A 19,355-nucleotide genomic window follows, 5' to 3' on the forward strand; every position below is an offset into this window, starting at 1 on the left:
TTGGATGAGGCCTTAAGTGACCTGTTCTAGTGGGAGGTGTCCCTGCCTATGGCAGGGGCTTGGAACTGGATGGTCTTCGAGGTCCCTTCCAACCTAAACCGTTCTATGATTTTGCTCTTAGTTGTGTATGAGCAGAGTATGCCTCAACTCTGTCAAATAAAGCAGAACATGAGAAACGGTTCCTCTGGTGACTTCTGTGGGCTGCACAGCAGCATGTCCATACTGCGAGTAGCCAAATGAAGACTGGTTTATGCCAAATTCACGTTTATAAGCTTTTATTCTTCTCTCTCAGTTCCCTGTACTATCCTCCCACATGCCTTTAGCAGGGAGAGTCAAAGCCATTTCTGTCTGTGCTAAATAATGGGCCATTTGATGGAACTGGCACAGCTATACCTGGAACGTAGAGGATATAACTGACCTGTCCTGAAATTCAGGATACTTTCTATACAGAGTAAGGATGATTTCTCTTTGCCATAATTCTGAAGCATACAGATGAATCTGTCGTCAGTATAGGTCATTAGCATTAGGTTAAAACTGCCATGTTTCAAAGAACAGGGCACGCCACGGTAGCACTACCTAGCAGCACACAATAGCCAAGCTACAGCAGAAGCAGACTCCATTTTGTCAAAGAAGAGAAAAACAAACCCAAACACTACTACAGCTTGTCTCAACGTCTGTCGTGGTGATACATGCACATATTTCACAGGAGCTAGGAAGACTGCATTCACAAGGCGGTGTCTGATTAAAGAGCACGTTCTTCTGTGAGTATCCTTACTCAGGTCAAACCAGAATACTCAGAACAGTCTCCTCATCTCGGATGAAAATGGCAAAGTCTGCACTTAGAGCCTTCAGACATCTCAAAAATGTATCAGTGGATTGCTGTTGTGTTGAAGTTCAAACAGCTCTGAGACCGCTCCTGGACCTTCATCACCGCACTGCACACAGATTTCATGATAATGAACTCCTAATCTTCTTTGGATCATTTGTTCTGCTGAGATCCCTATGGCATTCCTAATGCCCATAATGCAGGAACACTTCAAAAATGCCACATGAATATACTGTCCCATAGGTTTCAAACAAAAACTAGAGGGCCCCAATATTTTTTGTATATATATTAGAAACCAATTACATACTAAAGACTGATACTCTTCTAATGCTAAATATTACCACAGAATTGACTAAATCTCTTTGGGACACGAAAGTTATGCCTTGGTTTTCACAACCTGTGTAGTTGAAGGAATATCCCAGAGAACTGTGACTGCAGGAAGTACATTGGAAGCGGAGAGATTTCCTTTATCTTACAGAGCGCTTACGCATATTCCTCCTGTGCCAAAAATTTTACGTAACACAGAAGTTCACACAAGCATCAAATTCTCTGCTCTTGCACTTGTGCTAAAAGATTCCCAACTCAAAATGTTTGAATTGTTAAGCAATTATAGTTGTAAGATTCTAAACTGTTTGGCTGACCTATTTCCAATGTTCATGCAGCACAGAAAGAGGGAGCATGGGTACAGCAGGATCCACAGAGTTAACATTGTTGTGTTGGAAATGATGTTCTTATTGCTCAAAACCTCTTTCCTACACATTCCTAGTAAGAACCAGAAACTCGGTCTTTTACTGTCCAGTCTTCACTTTCCCTAAATACTAACAGGTGCTGTTTTCCTTCTTTAGAGAACCACACTGTAAATTTGGCTGGTTTAAAGACACTATGGCTAGTGTTTATAAAGATTTTCAATCCTGTTCCTTAAACTAGTGCATGTAAAAGCTCATTCATTTGTCTGAAGTACAAATATTACTCTAGCAGTACAATTTTGACATGTAACAAAATACTGTCAGAAACACACCCACAGAATTTTATCCTTCCTCCCCCCCCAAAAATGAAAATGCAATAAACAATAAACTCAATATAAAACAAACAAGTAACAGAATCTAATCTAACTGTCCACTTTACCTGGAAATGCATGCCCTGTTAGAGAATCCAAATCTGAAATTGAAACAGTGAAAAAAATAATCTTTAACACTAATGTAATATTAACAAAACCCCCAATTAAAAAATCAAACAAACCACCACCACCAAAACCAAATGCAACACCAAATATCACATTATGACCAACATAACATTTGAATCATATACATGTATATGGGATGCAAATATAAAACACTTAGCAATTATATTATGGAGTTTCCCTGCTCTATAGTTCTGTAAAGATGTAAAATAGGATCTAAACCTGGGAGTCTCGACCACTGTGAGAGGCTAATTTACTATTTAAGACAGACATGCCACAAATGAGTAGGAATGTTCCAATATGTGATAATGATACTCTGCTCTCAGAAGTTTAGATCTTGAGCACAGGTGTTTGTATGTTTGTACTGAGGTTATGCTTAACAACAGTAATTAGAAATCGGCAGAACGCTTCTTAGGTTACATAATTTTAAAAGGCAGATTTTCTTTCTTAACAGTAAGAAATAACTGACCTAATTTTGCCTATCCTGGTGTTCATTCTTTTATACTTTTTTTTTTCCCAAATATGAGCTGTTTTACAAAAGAAAAGAAAGTTGGAAGTATTCCTGCTGGCACTGTAAATTATGGTCTTCACCGGCCAGCTCCCACTTGAACAGAGAGCAGGGAGGCACGCCAGGGGCACCAGAATGAGCCCTTACCAGCCTGCACTGGGACCAGAATTCAGAATCTTATCTTTTATGCACTTTGCTCCACCTTTGAAGATTCCATGTTCTTAACAGAGAGATATGCAGTCACTTTGAGGAATTATACTCAGAGATTCACTTGTAAATTTATAGCTGGAACTAAATCATAGAAAAGACTACTTAGCACTGGTAGTATGGTCACATTGTCTGCCAGGACTGCTGTGACATTACCAAGGTGTAAGGCTAATTCTGAGATGTGCATGGACACCCCCCCCCCGTTATGTTCTGTCAAACAAACCAGCGATGTGAGTACACCTGGAAAGTAAGACTGATTGCTATGAGCAGCTCATCAGCTTTGAATTAGCTCACCAAGGCAGCATGTGTGACTTTAGACTCTCCTCCTTCCCTCATCTCTCAAGTGAGATGGCAGAAGGATCGAGTAGCTGTGCTCCCTGGGAAAAGTACAATAGGCAGATTGTGGCAGACCAATTTACTCTAACGCGTGTACACATGAGCTCACTCGGCCTTTATAGGAATTGAATGCATTTATTAGCAGTGCCTGGAAAAAGGTAGTTGAGCAATCTAGATACTTTACTAGAAAACATATTAAAACTGCTTCATCTTGGAAAAGGGAACATGAAAAAAATATGTTGTTTCCTGCTTGCACCACTCAACAGATACAAGAGCCTAGGTTAATAGTTTAGGCTACAGAAATCCTGAACCTCTTGAATACAGTAACTGACTATAAAAATTATTGGGAAAATATTTACCAACAAACTTCTGGATGGCTGTACAGTTTCTCCTACTGGAAGACAGGAGGAAAGTGTGCTTGGCTTTGATATCTTATAACTTTTTAAATGACATACATTTCCTGAAGAGTGAGAATTTGCTTAGCGTTGTGAGCAAACATCAGAGAACAACCACCCCACACGTGATGAATATGAATATGCTAGCGAGAACTGCTCTCCAAAAGCCAAGATAGCAAACACAATGCATTGCTTAACACTTCCCATATGTGGGGTCTCAGGCTTTATCATTCCAAACTTTACCACAAAATACATCAGGAGGAAAAACTAATCCAAGCATTTTTCCTTCCAGAGCCTGAGAGACAAAAGAACATAGCTGTCTCCTAGAAATCTGTAGACACCCTACCAAAACCAGTTTATGGGTAAATAGATTACCCAGCTATGCAGTGGCTGCTCTCTGAAAGCACAGAGACTGGATGCAGCCACCATGTAAGTCTGGATCACCCCCAAAAATGTGTAATACTTGAATTGCCTAAACTTCTGCCAATGTGCACACACTGTGGCTGCACATCCTGCTGCAGCGATAATGTGTCTGAAAACATCTGTTCCATGTCATTTTGTTGATTAAAGTATCCTGATGCAAACTCATAAAATAAAAAAAAAGAACAGAATCAAAGTCTTGTTCCTATGACAATGAAGCATCAGGATTTAAAAGGAAAAACAAGTAAACGAAACCCCACAAAACCAAAAACCCAAGCAACCTAAACCAAAAAGTGCATGTACATACTGTGACTTGCAGCATGTAAAAATGCTACCCTGAAACTAATGCAGATAAATGACTGCAAATTAATTAGGCACTTGTCCCAGTACTACTTTGTAATACTGCCTGTTAGGCTAACGATGTAAATTCTGGATGTGTTTATTTTCTTGCTAGTCAGCCCACACTAACTGAAAACAAAAGAGCCTGTCTCCCAAGCACGTGTCCTGCGTGAAGCGTTAAATAAAATCACAGCTACTTTGCCAGCTGAAATCAGAACTATTTATAGCATATTGAACCCACAAATCATGATCCACATGCCTCAATTCCACTGTTACATCTCACAGAGAAAGATATGAGCTGACACCTCACAGGCAGGTGATGTACAATTTCCCATGTAAAGATAAATCCAGTGTGCAGCATTTCCCTGCTAGACTTCAATACATGCAACTGCTGCACAAAACCTTTGCTGTGACTAAAACAACTGGAGCATTGTGCCTCTGCCATAAGAGTTCTTCTACTCGTCTATGTCTCCAAGGGCAGGATTAAACCCAACAGTTCCTGTTACTGTTCTGGAGACTTCTCAGTTTCTTGGACTGATTAAGTAAACCCGGTCAGATGGAATCCAATTGTCTTGCTTTCCACTTATTTAATGAATTGCCCTGCCTTGGCACCATCACTTCGATTTTCATACATAAGCAAAGAGCAGGAATAGAGGTGAAAGAGGCATACATAAATGTGAAACACAATTCCACCTCTTTTTGGAGTCAAAATGCTAACTGCTACTGTGGACATGATAGCTAATGTATTACATTGATGCATTCCACATCTGATCCATACTACAAGTGATTGATTTAAACAGAAAAAAACAGTGAGCTGATGGTAAAGCTGACTTCCAGTTGCATTACATAGCACGACTCTTACAAAGGGAAAGTGCCTGTACTTCTTCGCAGGCAGAATCTTTGGTATGCCAAGTTCATTATTTGTGCTCAACGCAGAGATGGCACAAGCTTTCCCTGCCAATAAGCTAATTGTTCTTCCTAAGCACTGATTAGCAAAGATGGAGTCCTGTTTATGTCTTGCCTCCAAGACCCAGTTCCTCTTTTTCAAGGCACAACCAAGCACGCAGCCTTTGATGCCCACTCAGATGGTACTCCTCGTGCTGCACTTACAGCAAAATCTCAGAGCGCAGTGTATCTGACATGTGCTGGCAGAGTACCAAGGGATGCATTTTTACAGTGTGTGGCAAAAAATATTTAAGGTGCAGAGCACATTTAAGTAATTTAATGTTAAATTCTCTCTATGGCATTGTCAGCAAGATGATGAAATACCAAACCATCTCTGGGAGTTGATACCTGCTCTGAAAGGTTAGGAGAAGCTAAATGAATGCTAAATCATGATCTTTTGAAAATACAGGATTTCTTCCTGCTTCTAAGTGTCTAATAGATATTGCCATCAGGAAATTAGTGTTTCTGCTTTGCTAAACTTCCATGTTAGACTAAATCTTATTTACCTACAAGCCCATAACTGGGCAGGAGAACTCAGGAGCCACTGTGGATGTGCACAACACCTGAACTATCAATTCTGCAAAGCCTGTGTCTTCTTTAAACAAGAAGAGAGGAGTGAGGTCCAACCCCTCGTAAAACCAAGAGCAGGAAGGAAAAGAAATAAAAAGGCTGCTCACAAATAAGCAACGAAAAAGGTAACCTATAGCTGCAGTGGCTGAAGATGTGAGATGGCTTGCATTAATCAGAAGTTAGCACTGCAGCCCTCCCCATCAGCTCAGTGAAAACCAGTGCCGTATAACTCCTAGGACTGGATTTGGACTCTGTGTTTGGCTGCACTCAGATTTGAGTTTTATTTTGGTTCTACCCAAGCCTAAAGCCACAGGCCAAAACAGAAGTAGGTGAGCAATTCTTTGCATTAGCCTCCAGTGGGGGAAAGTTCCTTACAGTTCAGAAATTATGAGCATTATTCACTGTTTTTGCAGCAGAAGCAACTCTTACACAGTCCTGGTGCCCAGACATGGGCCTGCATTACTGATCAGTGCTCATAACCTACCGCAATAAAACTGTTTTCAGGCTCTTTCTTCTCTTCATTGATATGTTACTGCATCCATTTGGTGCTCCTGTTAACAAGCAATTGTTTTAATGGGAATATAAATCTTTTCTGTGAGAATTTCTCTGATGAGAAGAAAAAGACAGTGAGCACAAAGGTTGCACTCAGGAATGTAACAGTACAATCACCACCTTGCAAACCCACTGCTCACTTTCACTGGTTGTTGGAATGTCGTTTTACTTTGATGGGTAATTAAAAAAAAAAAGAGAGGTGAACAGTTAGCTATGAAAAATTAACAGTATGCCACTACAATACCTGGTTATTTCTCTGATTCATCTCGATACTAACAATCTATTGATAAAAAAACTGCATCACACTGAGAACAGGTAGATCACATCTACAGTGTTTCATTTTGCCAGCTTTGTTTTTTGCAATATCATTATTGCAGGTGTCTTCATCTGAGCAAGCTGTTTGAGCTTCCCCTAGCTCCCATGAAGCAGCAGTTGAAATAGAGTCAATTAATTACAAAATAAAAATAAAAATAGAAAATAATTTGATCAGATGATTAGTTGGAACAACTCTTTTCACTGACAAGGACCACCATAACTACAGTGGGAGCTTAGACAGCTACTTCCATAAACCACATCGTAGGTACTTGTGGACAAATCTCATCATGAGAACATCTCTAAGGAAAATAATCTACATATATGAAGATTTGAGACACCCACAAGAATAGTGTAAGAATAAATAAATAAATCAATCAATTATTTAGGCATGGAATATTAGTTTGTGGTTGGTAAATCTGATAGCTTCAGATATCTGAAATGGCCAAAGTGAGTCCTAGCAAAACTGAACTGTGTCCTGTCCGACTCTAGTGAAACAACAAAAACTGTCTCACTCAACATTTTCTCCTCTCTTAAAATCAGAGAATGATGCTTGCAGCCTTATATGATGCCTTCTGATTTAATGTTATTATAGCATGAATTTGGACAGTGAGCACAAACACTGAAGAGTTTATCAACACTGAAACAGGTCTTTTTTCAACCTAAGATTGACTGGGCACTGGCACAGGTTGCCCAGGAAAGTTATGGAGTCTCCTTCCTTATAGATATTCAAAAGTCATTCAGACATAGCCCTGGAGCAAACTGCTCTGGGCATCTCTGATTGAGCAGGGAGGTTGGATCACATAATCTCAGGAGGTCCCTTTCAATCTTAAGCATGCTGTGATTCTGTGAGATAATGCCAACTCTTGATACAACCCCAGGCTGTCTACGGCCGCAGTGTCGATAGCCCGGGAGAAAGACACGCATTTTTCCTGATGAAGGGATTGCATTGAGAGAGATAGACCACCAAAATAATAGAAGTTTTACTAATAAAGCTGCTTTTACCCACAGAACCCATCTGTTATTACTGATGGCTGGTAACCATTCATACATATCTTCGCTCTCACAGCTCACTCTTGCAATCACACACTCACCCAGTTTCCCTCTAGCTCCCATCTGGGAGGCCAATCTCAGCTGTGTGCACAGAAGTGTGGGCTTGTAACATCACACGAGTTTGCAGGTATGTGTCCAGAATGTCCCTCAAACAGTCCTTCATTTCATCAAGAGTGTATGTAATTAATCCTGCAGCCCAGCTGTGCACAGCACCAGCATCCTCTTGAATGCGACCCCATTTACACAACCAGCTGTTGATGACACTGTAGGCAAGTGTCCAATTGCAACCAACTCTTGGTGTGCTACGTTGATCAGTTATTGCAAAGCCTTCCAGTCTCAGGAGTTTATCAGAGCCTGTGAGACTGATGCATGCTTCTCTCTGCAGCCTCGTGTATGCTCAGAACTTCCTCCATCCATCCGCCTAGGTATCTAAAGAAATCACTCACTCAAGCGCATACAGATGACACTGTTCTGCAGTGCAGCCTCTCCTTTGCTAAGTGATATGTTTCAGAGGTAGCAGCTAGCAGGAGACACAAAATCCAGTTTTTCCAGATGCAAGTATGTTTTTACAGAGCAGTTGTGATCATCACGAGAGCTCCTAATGCTACCAAATGCACACTAGCCTTACAAGATGCCACACAAACCAACATGATAAAGAAAGAAAATACACTTTTAGAGTTACTAAAACAAGTTCTCTTAAGATACTGGTAACTTGTTGGTGTCACCTTCTCTTGGATAAGTGTTAATTAAATGTGGCCTTAATTTCCTTTAAATAATTTAATTTCTCCGCTCCTAAAATTGTATTTATTTGGACTCCTGGGTTAAATTATCACCACTCTCTCTCCAGCATAACAGTTTATATTACATTCAATTTTTTTTTAATTGAAAAATATATAAAAAGTACTTAGTCTATTGGACAGAGCAAACATCCTCCAGGTCTGACTTGACTGATCTCCTCTAGTAAGTCCATAGTGGATAACAACTTCAGAGTAGAAAAAAACAGGACCTACTGATCCTTATCAGCTTAAGTGGATCATAGTCTGCTTCTCCTCCTCCACAGCTTATGCTTTTCTCATGTCTTTACTGTGTTGCACTTAAAAAAAGAAAACACTAAAGGAAAACCACCACCAATTAAAAAAAGAAACATCCAAATCACTTTCCTTACATTTTGACAGCCATCATTAATCCTTTTGCTCCTTCTACTGATCTCAGGCAAGCTGCCTGCTTCATGATTCCCAGTATAATCACAGCCTCAGGACTACTTATCCAAACCCAGTACAGGGTTTTTAAACAACATCTTGAAATATGTTGTGGAACCTACTGCTGCCCACAGCCATCTCTAGATCAAAACATGAAAGTTTTCCAAGGTAGCTCCTCCTCAGGAAAGCTGAAGTACGTTACAGCTGCAGTTCCAACCCCAGCTTCCTGCAGTGATGGATGCTGTGCTGACAGCAGCAGCAGCCACTCTACTCAAGTGCTGAGACTTTATTTAGGTGGCATTCACTAGCACTTTGATAGCAGTGACAGAGGACACCTACCATCAGTGGTAGGTGTGTGTAATTTGGGCTCCCCTGCACTTCACTACAGCCTTGCTGCCTCTTATTGAGTCAGGATTTCCCAGAGGACTCCCACCCTGTGTAATAATCCCAGTGCACTGGGAAAGGCACACTGTATCTACAGTCACTCTGTGTCTGAGAGTGCTGCAGCTCCTAAATCCCACTCAAGTTTCCTGTGTACATATATAAATCAAATTCACACAGAAATATCAGCAGAAACATTATTCATACCTTCTCCAGTGACTTCCACCCGTGTGGCTGCTTCAGCCATGAAAAAGGTGGAAGAAATACTTTCCTAATGTACTTTAAATTCTTCCTATGTCTGAAAGCATTTTGAAGCTCAGAAACACGTTTACAATCATGTGCGGCTAATTACTGAACAATCAACACCTCCCATCTGAAACGTCACAGAAAGTATGCATTCCATTTTGAAGACACTTGTAAATTTATTCTGGCCCTGCCCTCTGTGGAGCTATGGTTAGTCCAGTGCTACTCTGGCACCTTAAGTGTGGGTCAGAGCTGTTCTGTATCCTGCTAGCTCAGAAGGCAAGTACTGCTCACTCCTAACGGTCTGAAAAGGACCACACAGAAACCACTCGGTTCCCAAATTAAGCAGATAGCTCACACAGACAGCCATGGGCTATTTATACTTAGTTAACCTTTGAAGAGTTTCAACATCTGACATCAAATAGCTGGTAGACTTCTGAAAGTCTAGTTGGACCTGCTCTGTGCATCCAGCCAGCTCTTTTCCCATATGAAAAAGTAAACTTTAAGTGTATTGAGCATTTAGGTGAAGCAGCCGCATCGTGGTGACTCAGGAGAAGCAACGACACAATACTCATCACAATACAGCCATACCATGAGTCTCAGAAATAGCAAGCTACCAACTTTTCCAGACCAAAAAAAACATAATATAGATGAAAAAAAAAACATGCCAAATGAAAACTAAACTACTGATATAATGTCAAAACGTTAATGAAATCTTCTGATGAAATTCTGGAGGTGGGCACTGAGCACATGAGAAGTCTCAAATAGAGTTTTCATACTACTATACTAAAAAAAAAAAATAGGCAAAATCCCACAAACACCAAAAAAAGCCCCAAATCTTTTTTTTCCCCTGAAACTGCAAAATAATGTAACTGCCCAGTTTGATTGCGGCCCCTTTCTGAATCTGCTTTCTGCATGAGAAAGGCGAGAAATTGCGTGAAATTCACCTGTTCCACTTCACGCTGCCATTCATGTCAAACACTATGACATGCCTTTCAGAGGCTGCTGCTTCGTGTTGTCAGATTCTTTCAACTCATCTCATTCCTTCCCTGGTTCTGGAGGGGCCTCTCCTCTCACTCTCCCTGGTTATGACTGACTTTCCTTTTTCTTTGGAATCTCTGGAAATACAGGTTCTTGAATCAGTAGGCAAAAGGCAATTGCCTAAACCAAAAATAACGTTCTCGCATTTTCACCTTAACGTCAACTTCCCCTCCTCTAACTCATGTCAGACTGCTTTAAGGTTTGTGCACAGCTTCTATATACATTAGATAAACAAAAGCTGCAGGATGGGGGAAGAATCTCTTTAAGTACATAAAGGGGAAAAGAAGAAGAAGAATCACTAGACGTGCAGGCAATGAGGCATTTCCATGAGGCAGACCTGGGACTTTACTAACAGAAAATGCCTTTCAGAAGGAAAAGTTAGAAGGGATTTGCCAAAGTCTGTACATACATCTTGTGACCTCTAAAACTGCTAACCATGACAGCCCGTTTAGAAGTAGGGGAATGCAGCATTTCTGTATCCCAGAATATTCCAGATGCACAAAGAAGGAAGAAAAAAAAGAAGTTGTTAAATATTAATTTAAAAACCTCAGATCCCAAATCAAACAAACAAAACCCCCCAACCCTACAAACTGACTTTCCACCTGAAAGGCAAATGCAAACCCATTACGAAGACTAAAACCCTTCAGAAAGACTGGAAGTGAAAGCATGGTAAATCTGCTGTAAATAGCACAGGACTTAAAGCAGCATTCCAGACCTACACTAGTGAATCGATGCCAACGTAAGCAAGGCTACTTGGTGTTAACTCTGCTCTCAAGGTACCCCAAAGAGCAATTGCCTGGATGTCTCAGGGCCTTTAACCTTGTAGCTACAATGGATCATTTTGTCACTTAACATGAGTACCGTGTAGGAGGTTTAAAGTTTAAGTCAGGTCAACAAATACTTGAAGGTTTGGGGTTTTCTCAGACAAACAGAATCCATCTGTGCCGATGGACTGTGCTTACGTACATGTGGACACAATTAGCTTTCACTGCATCACGGTTCTTGTCCTCTGGTGTGCACCTCAGCTCAGAAAACTCACATGCTCTGACGTGCTCCCTGTACTCTGAAGGCAGGATTTTCTTAATGCTTTCATGACCATCAGTCGACATAGATGCTAAAACATTATGCCACAATAAAATAGTGGCTGTTTTTTTTCCCTTTCTTTTTACTTCCTCATTACTGCTCACTGCTTCTTCAAACTTTCTATTTAGTGAAACCTTGTCAAGCCTGCAGCAGTACCTGAAAAGCCAGTGTTAACTAAATCCTTGGAAACGTTTAGCCACAGTCCTGCTCACATTGCATTTTCTCCAGAGTGACGTCAATGAGAAGAGCAGCAGGTGCAGGTTTTCCTTCTGTTCTAGCCTATCACGGGGCTCAGGGTATAGATGGATTGTGATGCAGGCTTGTGAAAGACAACTTCAAGAGGAAGATGTTAAAGACGTTTTTAATTTAAAAATCAATAGGATTTTGTGGCAGTAAAAAAAGAGAGAAAATGCATTTTGTCTGCCAGGAGTATAAAGAGCCTGGAAAGAGACAAGAACTGTGTTAAAGCCACATTCTGCAAAATAGGATGCCACACCACATGAGAAAGGCTACTCCATTTCACTAGTTTCCATACCCTATGCTAGGAAGTATGAATAGTTAGGTTGTTAAAGGAAGCAATGGAAATTAGGAACATTTATCAATCCCAGGCAATTTGTGTGGCACTGCACAAAATGCATGCATGTTTATGCATACTAGAGACAGGAGCAAAGGACAGCATTTCCAGCAGTCCCTGCTGACTCTGTAATAGTGACTGAGCTCACAAAGTAGCAGAGATGTATTCCCCACACCTTGCACCGGAGCTAGTAAGCCATTTCAAGATTAACTGATGTACTCTAAAGCCACTTGAACATAGCCACTATGTTCCAACGGGCAGTTTGAGAAGTCTACACCATGCCAAGCTTGCTTTGAATGTCTTTTCATGAGAAGAAGCCTTTAGTGGAAAAATAAAAAAGTATCATTCACAGAACTTGCCTTCTTAACTAACTGACCCCTTCCCACAGCTGGTATGAAGACAAAGGGACAAATCTCTACCATTCTGAAAAACACTACAGGGATGATAGGTCAACAGCTTCTAGCACAAGTCAACACACAATGACAAGTGTTCATATGCCACTTCTGAAATGATGCTGTAACAAAGCTGCCAATGCTTTCAGTGATAAGCACCAAAGTTCCATCAGAAATGGCCACAAGACCTCCTTGGCTTGCTAGGGCTGAGCACTGCACTAAATTCACAAGGAAAAGCCCATGAAGGGATTTCATAAGGAAAAAACTGTGACCAAGGGAACAACATAAAGACAGAGCTGCCTTTGCTCACAGGCATTTCCAGATTTGGGCACCTCACTCAGTTGGTTTAGCATTGTTTCAGGATGGTTTTGTGCTTTCAACATTTCTCATGTGAACTATAACCAAGGGAGAAAAAAATATTCAATGATGTAACTCACTGGAGTCAGTGAAACAACTCCAGTATGAAATATGTGTGTTTAATTTTGTAGCCTTTCAAATATTCAGCTATTAGATGAAATAACTATTTAATCATAAACTAAATCCTAGGTATGACTCTTCTGAACAGTATTGTAAGAGGCATGAAGGCACAGGTGAAACAGAGCAAACAGTTCAGTTGCCATCTCTAGACCATGGATATATATGCATGAGCCACAAAGGGAATTCTGTCAATAAGATAGTAGCCAAATTGTCATGGCTCTCTTCTGCTTTGACCAACTTCGGCTTTGAAAAGCTTTTCCAAAGGAAATGTGCTGAAACTGCTTTGCTTTCTGGAATAGACAGCACTCAAGGTGTGGCCTGAGTAGCGCTGAGTACAGGGAAAGAACAACCTCCCTTGTCCTACTGGCTACACTGTTCCTGGTCCAGGCCAGGATGCCATTGGCTCTTTGGGCCACCTGGGCACACTGCTTTCTAAATGACAAAGAGCTCATTTTGTACTTTAGCATATCTATGTGTTATATGCTCCAGAGTTTAACAAAACACCTAACAGTAGGAAGATCACATTAATTAAAAACAAAACCCAAACCAACACAGAAACCAAACCAGAACTTTGATATGGAAATAGATCTGCCTCCAAAAGTAACTGGTTAAACTCTGAAGAGGCAATGTCTTCCCATCTTGCTATATTGTATGGATATGAAATTCCATGCAACATTAATTGTGATATCATGAAGGTCATAAAAATAAACCCTCTCAAAGCTACTCTGAAAAACCCAATCTCACAACTCTGGAGATTTTCCAAAAGCAAGATCAAATACATCCTGCAATTTACAAAACTCAACCAACCTCTGGTAACACTTGTTTCTACTGGGGATGTTACTTGACTTTGGGAGCACTGCTTTGTGATTTATTTTATAGCATGCCTGTCAAGAACTTTGGTTATAAGGTAAAAAAAACCCAAACAAGCAAGAAAAACAGTCAAAACAAGTATTGGTCCTTGTCTTGTTAGTAATCTTAGCATTTAATTGGATACAATTGAATGTTAAAAGAAGGCCTGTTGTTAAGATAGTAAGATATGCAATTTTTACTGCTTTTGTTCAAAAGAAGATTCAGGGAGAGGCAACTGTTTTGAGGCACTCATTATGAATTAAATTATTTCAGGAAAGGGAGCTATGTTTTCTGTGTCCTACAAATCTTACAGCGATTTAGCTATTAGCAAAACTATTGCACTGACACGAAGTGGAGAGGCTAACATCTATCTTTCACATTTCTTACTTGAATTGTCTTACTGCAACTGAATGTGTCATGCAATGCAAGAAAGATTAACGATGAGAGAAGAGTGAAGTCAGCAGCCTCAGGCAAGACAGTTTCTCAGAAGTGGCTCTATAATCTCAGAAGAGACACAATTAATCTTCAATGCATTTGAATTTTTTACCTTGTTCTTTCTCTTCCAAGGCAGCACTACAAACTTGGCTTTCAAGTCCTTCCGTGCTCAGAAAAAAAATTCCAGCTCTCCAACTCTTGAACAGATTTTAAACAGATCCAAAAGGTATTTCCCTCAAGCTTATTGCCTAGCATGTTACCTACTGCCCTAAGTTTCTCCAGTAGATTCAACTCTGTACCAAAACTAACAACCCATCTAAATTTACTTTTCTCTAGTTTGAAGCCATCGTCCCTCACTCTATCACTGCATGCCTTTGTAAACAGTCTCTCTCCATCCTTCTTGCAGGCCCCATTCAAGCAGTGGAAGGCTGCTCTTCCATGTCTTCAGAGCCTCCTCCCTTCCAGGCTGAACAACCCCAACTCCATTAGCCTCCCTCAGATCCAGCTGCTTCAGCAGAAAACCAGCTCTGGTACTGTTTGAGTTCCCTTCTGGCCCTAAATTCAAACACAGGACACGTGTGTGTACTGATTTTCTTTCTTAGGAGGCTTCCTAATTTCTAATACTGTCTTCAGTATTGCATATGTAACTTCAGGTAGAAAAGACTCACTTATCAGTGTAATTTTACTGACAAGATCTTGAAGGAGTATCACACTTCCACCAACAAGTATCTGAGTTCCCAGTTAAACATCAGATTAAAGATGTGGACCAGTAGCGAATGCCACTGATGATGGAGAGAGGTAAAGTATATGAAGGAACCTTTGCATCAAGGTTGCTGCATATCCTACATCTGAAGTGCTCAGAAAACAGAGAAAGCAATTCTCTCACCAAACAGAGAGCTTTCAGTGTTTTGGATCACATGCCAAGGGATGAACTTCATTTAAGTAATTATTTTATAACAGTTAACTAGACACAAGATCTGAAAAATATAGATCAGGAACTTGAAAGCGTTGAGAGATTGCGCAAATATCCGAACCCAGGAATCAAAATGTTCACCAAACAAAACAACAAAAACAACTCACTTGTTTTTAAAGGTAAAACCAACCAAACCCCTCACAAAACAATATACTTTGCTTTCTTTTAAATTTTCTCTCCCACAAGCTTGTTTCACATCGGCCAAAGGAAAAACTGTATAATCAGTGATGTATCAGATCCTTCCAAAAGCTGCACTCGTGCTAATCAATACTGGCATGATTCATACATGCTGCCTTGAAATCTAACTGCAAGGGCAGCTTGCAGAATGACACCTGGTGATTTGGCACGCGGTGCTTTACTTCAAATAGGGTCTGAAATTAAAAATAGCTTTGAAAAATAAAACTGAAACCTTGCCTTACATTCAGCAGTGCTCATACTCTGAGAGTTCTCAGAGTCCCAAGAGACAAAAAAAGAGAGGAAACAATTCCCCACACAGACAAAAAGGTTGGTCCTTCTAGATTTTAGCTACACTTGAAAATCCTCCTTCCTAGTTCAGTATCAAACAATGCAAGAGGCAAAACGGCCCAGATTAAAGAATGCAGCAGTGCTGGCATACTCCCAGCTCTACTACTCAACTGCTAAGTAAGGTCAGGGAAGCCTCTTTTTCACCATAGCTGCATGTAGCCTATCCGAAGTTCGAAGTTTTGTACATGCTGTATGTTCGGTCATCTTCCACAAACAACAAAAAAGACACATTTCCAGGGGATGATTTATTCTCTTCAAAGAGAGGTCTGAAAACAGACTGATATGTTTGTACAACTCTGCAAGACCTGTGAGAGAACTACTTACAGCATATTTGTAAGGAGGTTGAGGACAAAACGATAGTTGTTAGGTATAGAAAATTCTTCCCTTTCATTTAAGGAATTTTTAAATGCTTTTCCATGTACTGAGTGTTTCCATTCTGACCTGGCCTGAGCAAAGCCTGGGGTAACTAGAGATAGGAGTCCAGAGTAGGCAGCTCCCACCTTTTTGCTACGGCAGAAGCATACTGCTCCTTGGTAGCTCTGGCTATCAAGTGCAGGAATATCTATTTCATATAGACTTGTATTTTCAGATCTTGTGAAGAATGGACTGGACATCAATAGAGCACAAAGGGAAAACAGAGCTTAAGCCTTTAAAGGGAAGGAGCAGAGAACATCATAAAGCTGTAGCAGAGATCCTGGAAAATGGAGTTATTTTAGAAGTCACAGTGTATAAGCACTTGGGAGAACACACAAAAATTAGCAGCAGGCAGCAGTTAGTTTGTTTAGAACTGAATGTCTGATTTCTTTTTGCAATAGACTAAAAAGCCTTTTATGTGAGCAGGAGCATTAGGTGCCTTACATTGAATTTCCTGTGGCTTTTGACACTGGCTCACATGACAGTGTAATCCATGCCACAGACGATGTGAGAGATGAAATTAATTCAGATTGATTGATGGAAGGCAAAACCTTCTATCAGTCACAGCTGAAATGGTGTCTCCCTATTGAAACTGATGAATGGGTGACGGCAAATTTCTTTGGTCAGCTGGGACAGCATGCCACTGGCGCAACAGGAGGACAGGCTCATACTTATCTCAAAAAACCAAAAAAAAAAAAAACCCAAAAATCTTGAAGAAAAAAGATAGAGGATTGGATTCATTAAGGGCAAGTACAAGACAATGAACTTTGGAGGGAGTAATTAATTGCAAGAACCTAGATAGGAGACAAGTTATCTTGTTTCTATTCTACCTAAAAGCATATCCTATTACAGCTTAGCACAGGTTAAACATGAGTAGAAAATATCATGATATTTCTGGAAAAAATAAGCAGCACAGTGGGGCACACAAACCAGAGCCTAAGCCACAACACACGGGAAGTACTTCTTTTTCCACATCCATTACAAGCTAGGGCCTCAGCTCGGTGCAGATTTCACAGGGAAAAAAGTAAAGACTTACCAGAACACTGGAAAACATCATCTGTGAGAAAAGAGTGGAAGGCTTATTTGCTTTTAAGTCTAACAGAGACAAGACCAACAGGGTACAATGTACTGCTTCACTTACACAAAAGGTTGTTGCTAAAGGGAAGGAATAATCTATTTCAAGTTTCATATGCAAAAAATAATGAGCTTATTCTGAAACAGGGAAGGCTCAGGTCAAACATTAGCTGAACTTTCTAACAGCAAGGCTAGAGAAGCAAAGGAACAGACCTACTGGGGATATTATGGCCTTTCCATTGTTGGAAGCACCGAAAACCAGGTTAGGCGGAACATCTGTTCAGCATCACTGATTGTGCGGGGGTAGAGGACAGACCTGCTGTTCTCTGCAGTTCTTCTCTTGCCCTGGTTTTTCTGAAAGCATATGTTCTGTTGCAAGGATCTCCTAGTAATACTATGAATGAACATGAGAGCGGTCCTTGCCAGCCAGCCAGCATTAGACATACATTTTCTACATTGACAGAGTCAAAGCTGCCTTACATTTACAACATGCATGTAACACAAATAGCTTGAACACAAAAGTAAGATCAGAAAGTTCCCTAGAGCTCCCACGAAGCAGCAATTCTTGATATTTAATGGAATATATATTCACACAGCTCCTGTATTGATTCAGCTTAGACCAAAGTGAAAGAGGAAAACAATGTCACAGCCAAGGGCAACAAAGAATTGTGACAAGCACTGTTACAAATATGAAAACCTAAATGAAACATCTGCTTAGTAAAAAAGTATTAAAACAACAACAAAATTCTTCTACAAAGTGATGTCTGTGAAACTGTGCCACAGTGTGATGCTTCCTTGAAACTGCCCATCAAAGACAACCCAGCCTGAGACTGAAAATACCAGTGCCCCTTGCTTAGAGCCAGGCTGTGGAAATGAAGCTGGCTGGCTCTTGCATTGGCCTCAAGTCACAAGCGTTTTGTTTCTAAGCACAACAATTGCTGGTTTTATTCTTAAAGTTGCACTTTTCTAAGGGAAGGTAAATGTGACTTGTTAGACTTCTCAAGTTTTAGTGGAGACAGGTAACCTTCACCAGGGTCAGCAAAAACGCAGTTATTAAGTAGCTCTTTGAAACAAAGGAAGTCACTCCAAAGATCAGCAGCATGAAAGCTGCAGTAACTCAGATGAATTATGAGGGTTTTTTCCTTGTCTGCATGGGAGTTCTGCCTGGGTATTGTTTCTTGGAGCCCTGAAATATTAGAAAAAACAAGACAACAAACAAGCAAACAAACAACAAAACTCTAACTAAAGTTCAAGGAATGGTAGCAGGACTGATGAGAGAGGAGAGGACCGGAAGAAATAAAGAGAATGTATTTCCCCTTTCCTTCAGAACTATGGTGTGGCAGGGGGTTGGGACACCTATTTTGTTCACTGACACAAAACCATAGAGGACGCTGGGTTAACACGTAGCTATTCTGGAGAAGGAGAAGGAAGGACATACTCCTGAGCTCTATTTTCTGCTAATGTAATGATCCTCTTCCCCTTTCTTGTCTCAGCTAATGTCACTGAGCTTAACAATTCAGACGCTGCTCATATATATAAAGCTTACATTCCCAGCCAGTCATATTTCACAAGCTTCTTACTACTGCAGTGAAAGCAGACAAACATTGCGATGATGCTTCTGACTGGAAAGGGCTTGGAAACTGCCTCTAGCAACAACAGAACCTGTGTGAATGGCTCACAGAAAACCTGTGCTCTAGTGTGCCAAAAGTACAACAAGCAATTTTTTTTGCAGCTAAACCAGAAGAAGGTTGGTAGGACATAGAAACTGTGAGACTGGGGGGCTTTGGCTTTCTGTTGAAACCTAGCACAGGGCTGGCAAGAGCAGTGGGTAAATCTACTACATTTAGGATCTTGTGCTATAGTGAATGAAATATTGAGTGTGCAGCAGTTCATGGGCCCAGAGGGTAAAAAGTGCTATGGATATTTTCAAAGTTAAAGCAAATAATTTGGGGAGGGATCATTTTGGAAATCAGCTTAGTATCAGCTTTCAGGCTACAGCCTCAGAGCTGCGGGACAAAACCTGTGGCTATACTGACTGGCAGTACCGCAACA

The 19,355-nt window shown here is 40.6% G+C and overlaps 1 protein-coding gene across 29 annotated transcripts in view; it reads right to left on the reverse strand.

The window, feature by feature from the left end:
• Positions 1 to 19,355, reverse strand: part of DLGAP2 (DLG associated protein 2) — a 465,415-nt gene that overhangs the window by 163,529 nt on the left and 282,531 nt on the right. For 16 of the 29 annotated variants that reach the window (XR_010302764.1, XR_010302763.1, XR_010302762.1 and 13 more), the window contains one exon: positions 1,952 to 1,984. The exons of 10 other annotated variants lie outside the window; for them this stretch is intronic. Coding sequence is in view for 7 of the 19 variants with exons in the window: in XM_064145870.1 (XP_064001940.1) it covers positions 1,952 to 1,984 (33 nt within the window). In the remaining 12 variants the exon portion in view is untranslated. Of the gene's footprint in view, positions 1 to 1,951; positions 1,985 to 3,416; positions 3,449 to 17,265; positions 18,490 to 19,355 lie in introns of those variants that run through there. 3 more of the 29 variants (XR_010302769.1, XR_010302768.1, XM_064145879.1) reach the window with 3 other exon arrangements.

The sequence above is a fragment of the Pogoniulus pusillus genome, chromosome 7, assembly GCF_015220805.1.
Source record: "Pogoniulus pusillus isolate bPogPus1 chromosome 7, bPogPus1.pri, whole genome shotgun sequence".
Classification (NCBI taxonomy): domain Eukaryota; kingdom Metazoa; phylum Chordata; class Aves; order Piciformes; family Lybiidae; genus Pogoniulus; species Pogoniulus pusillus.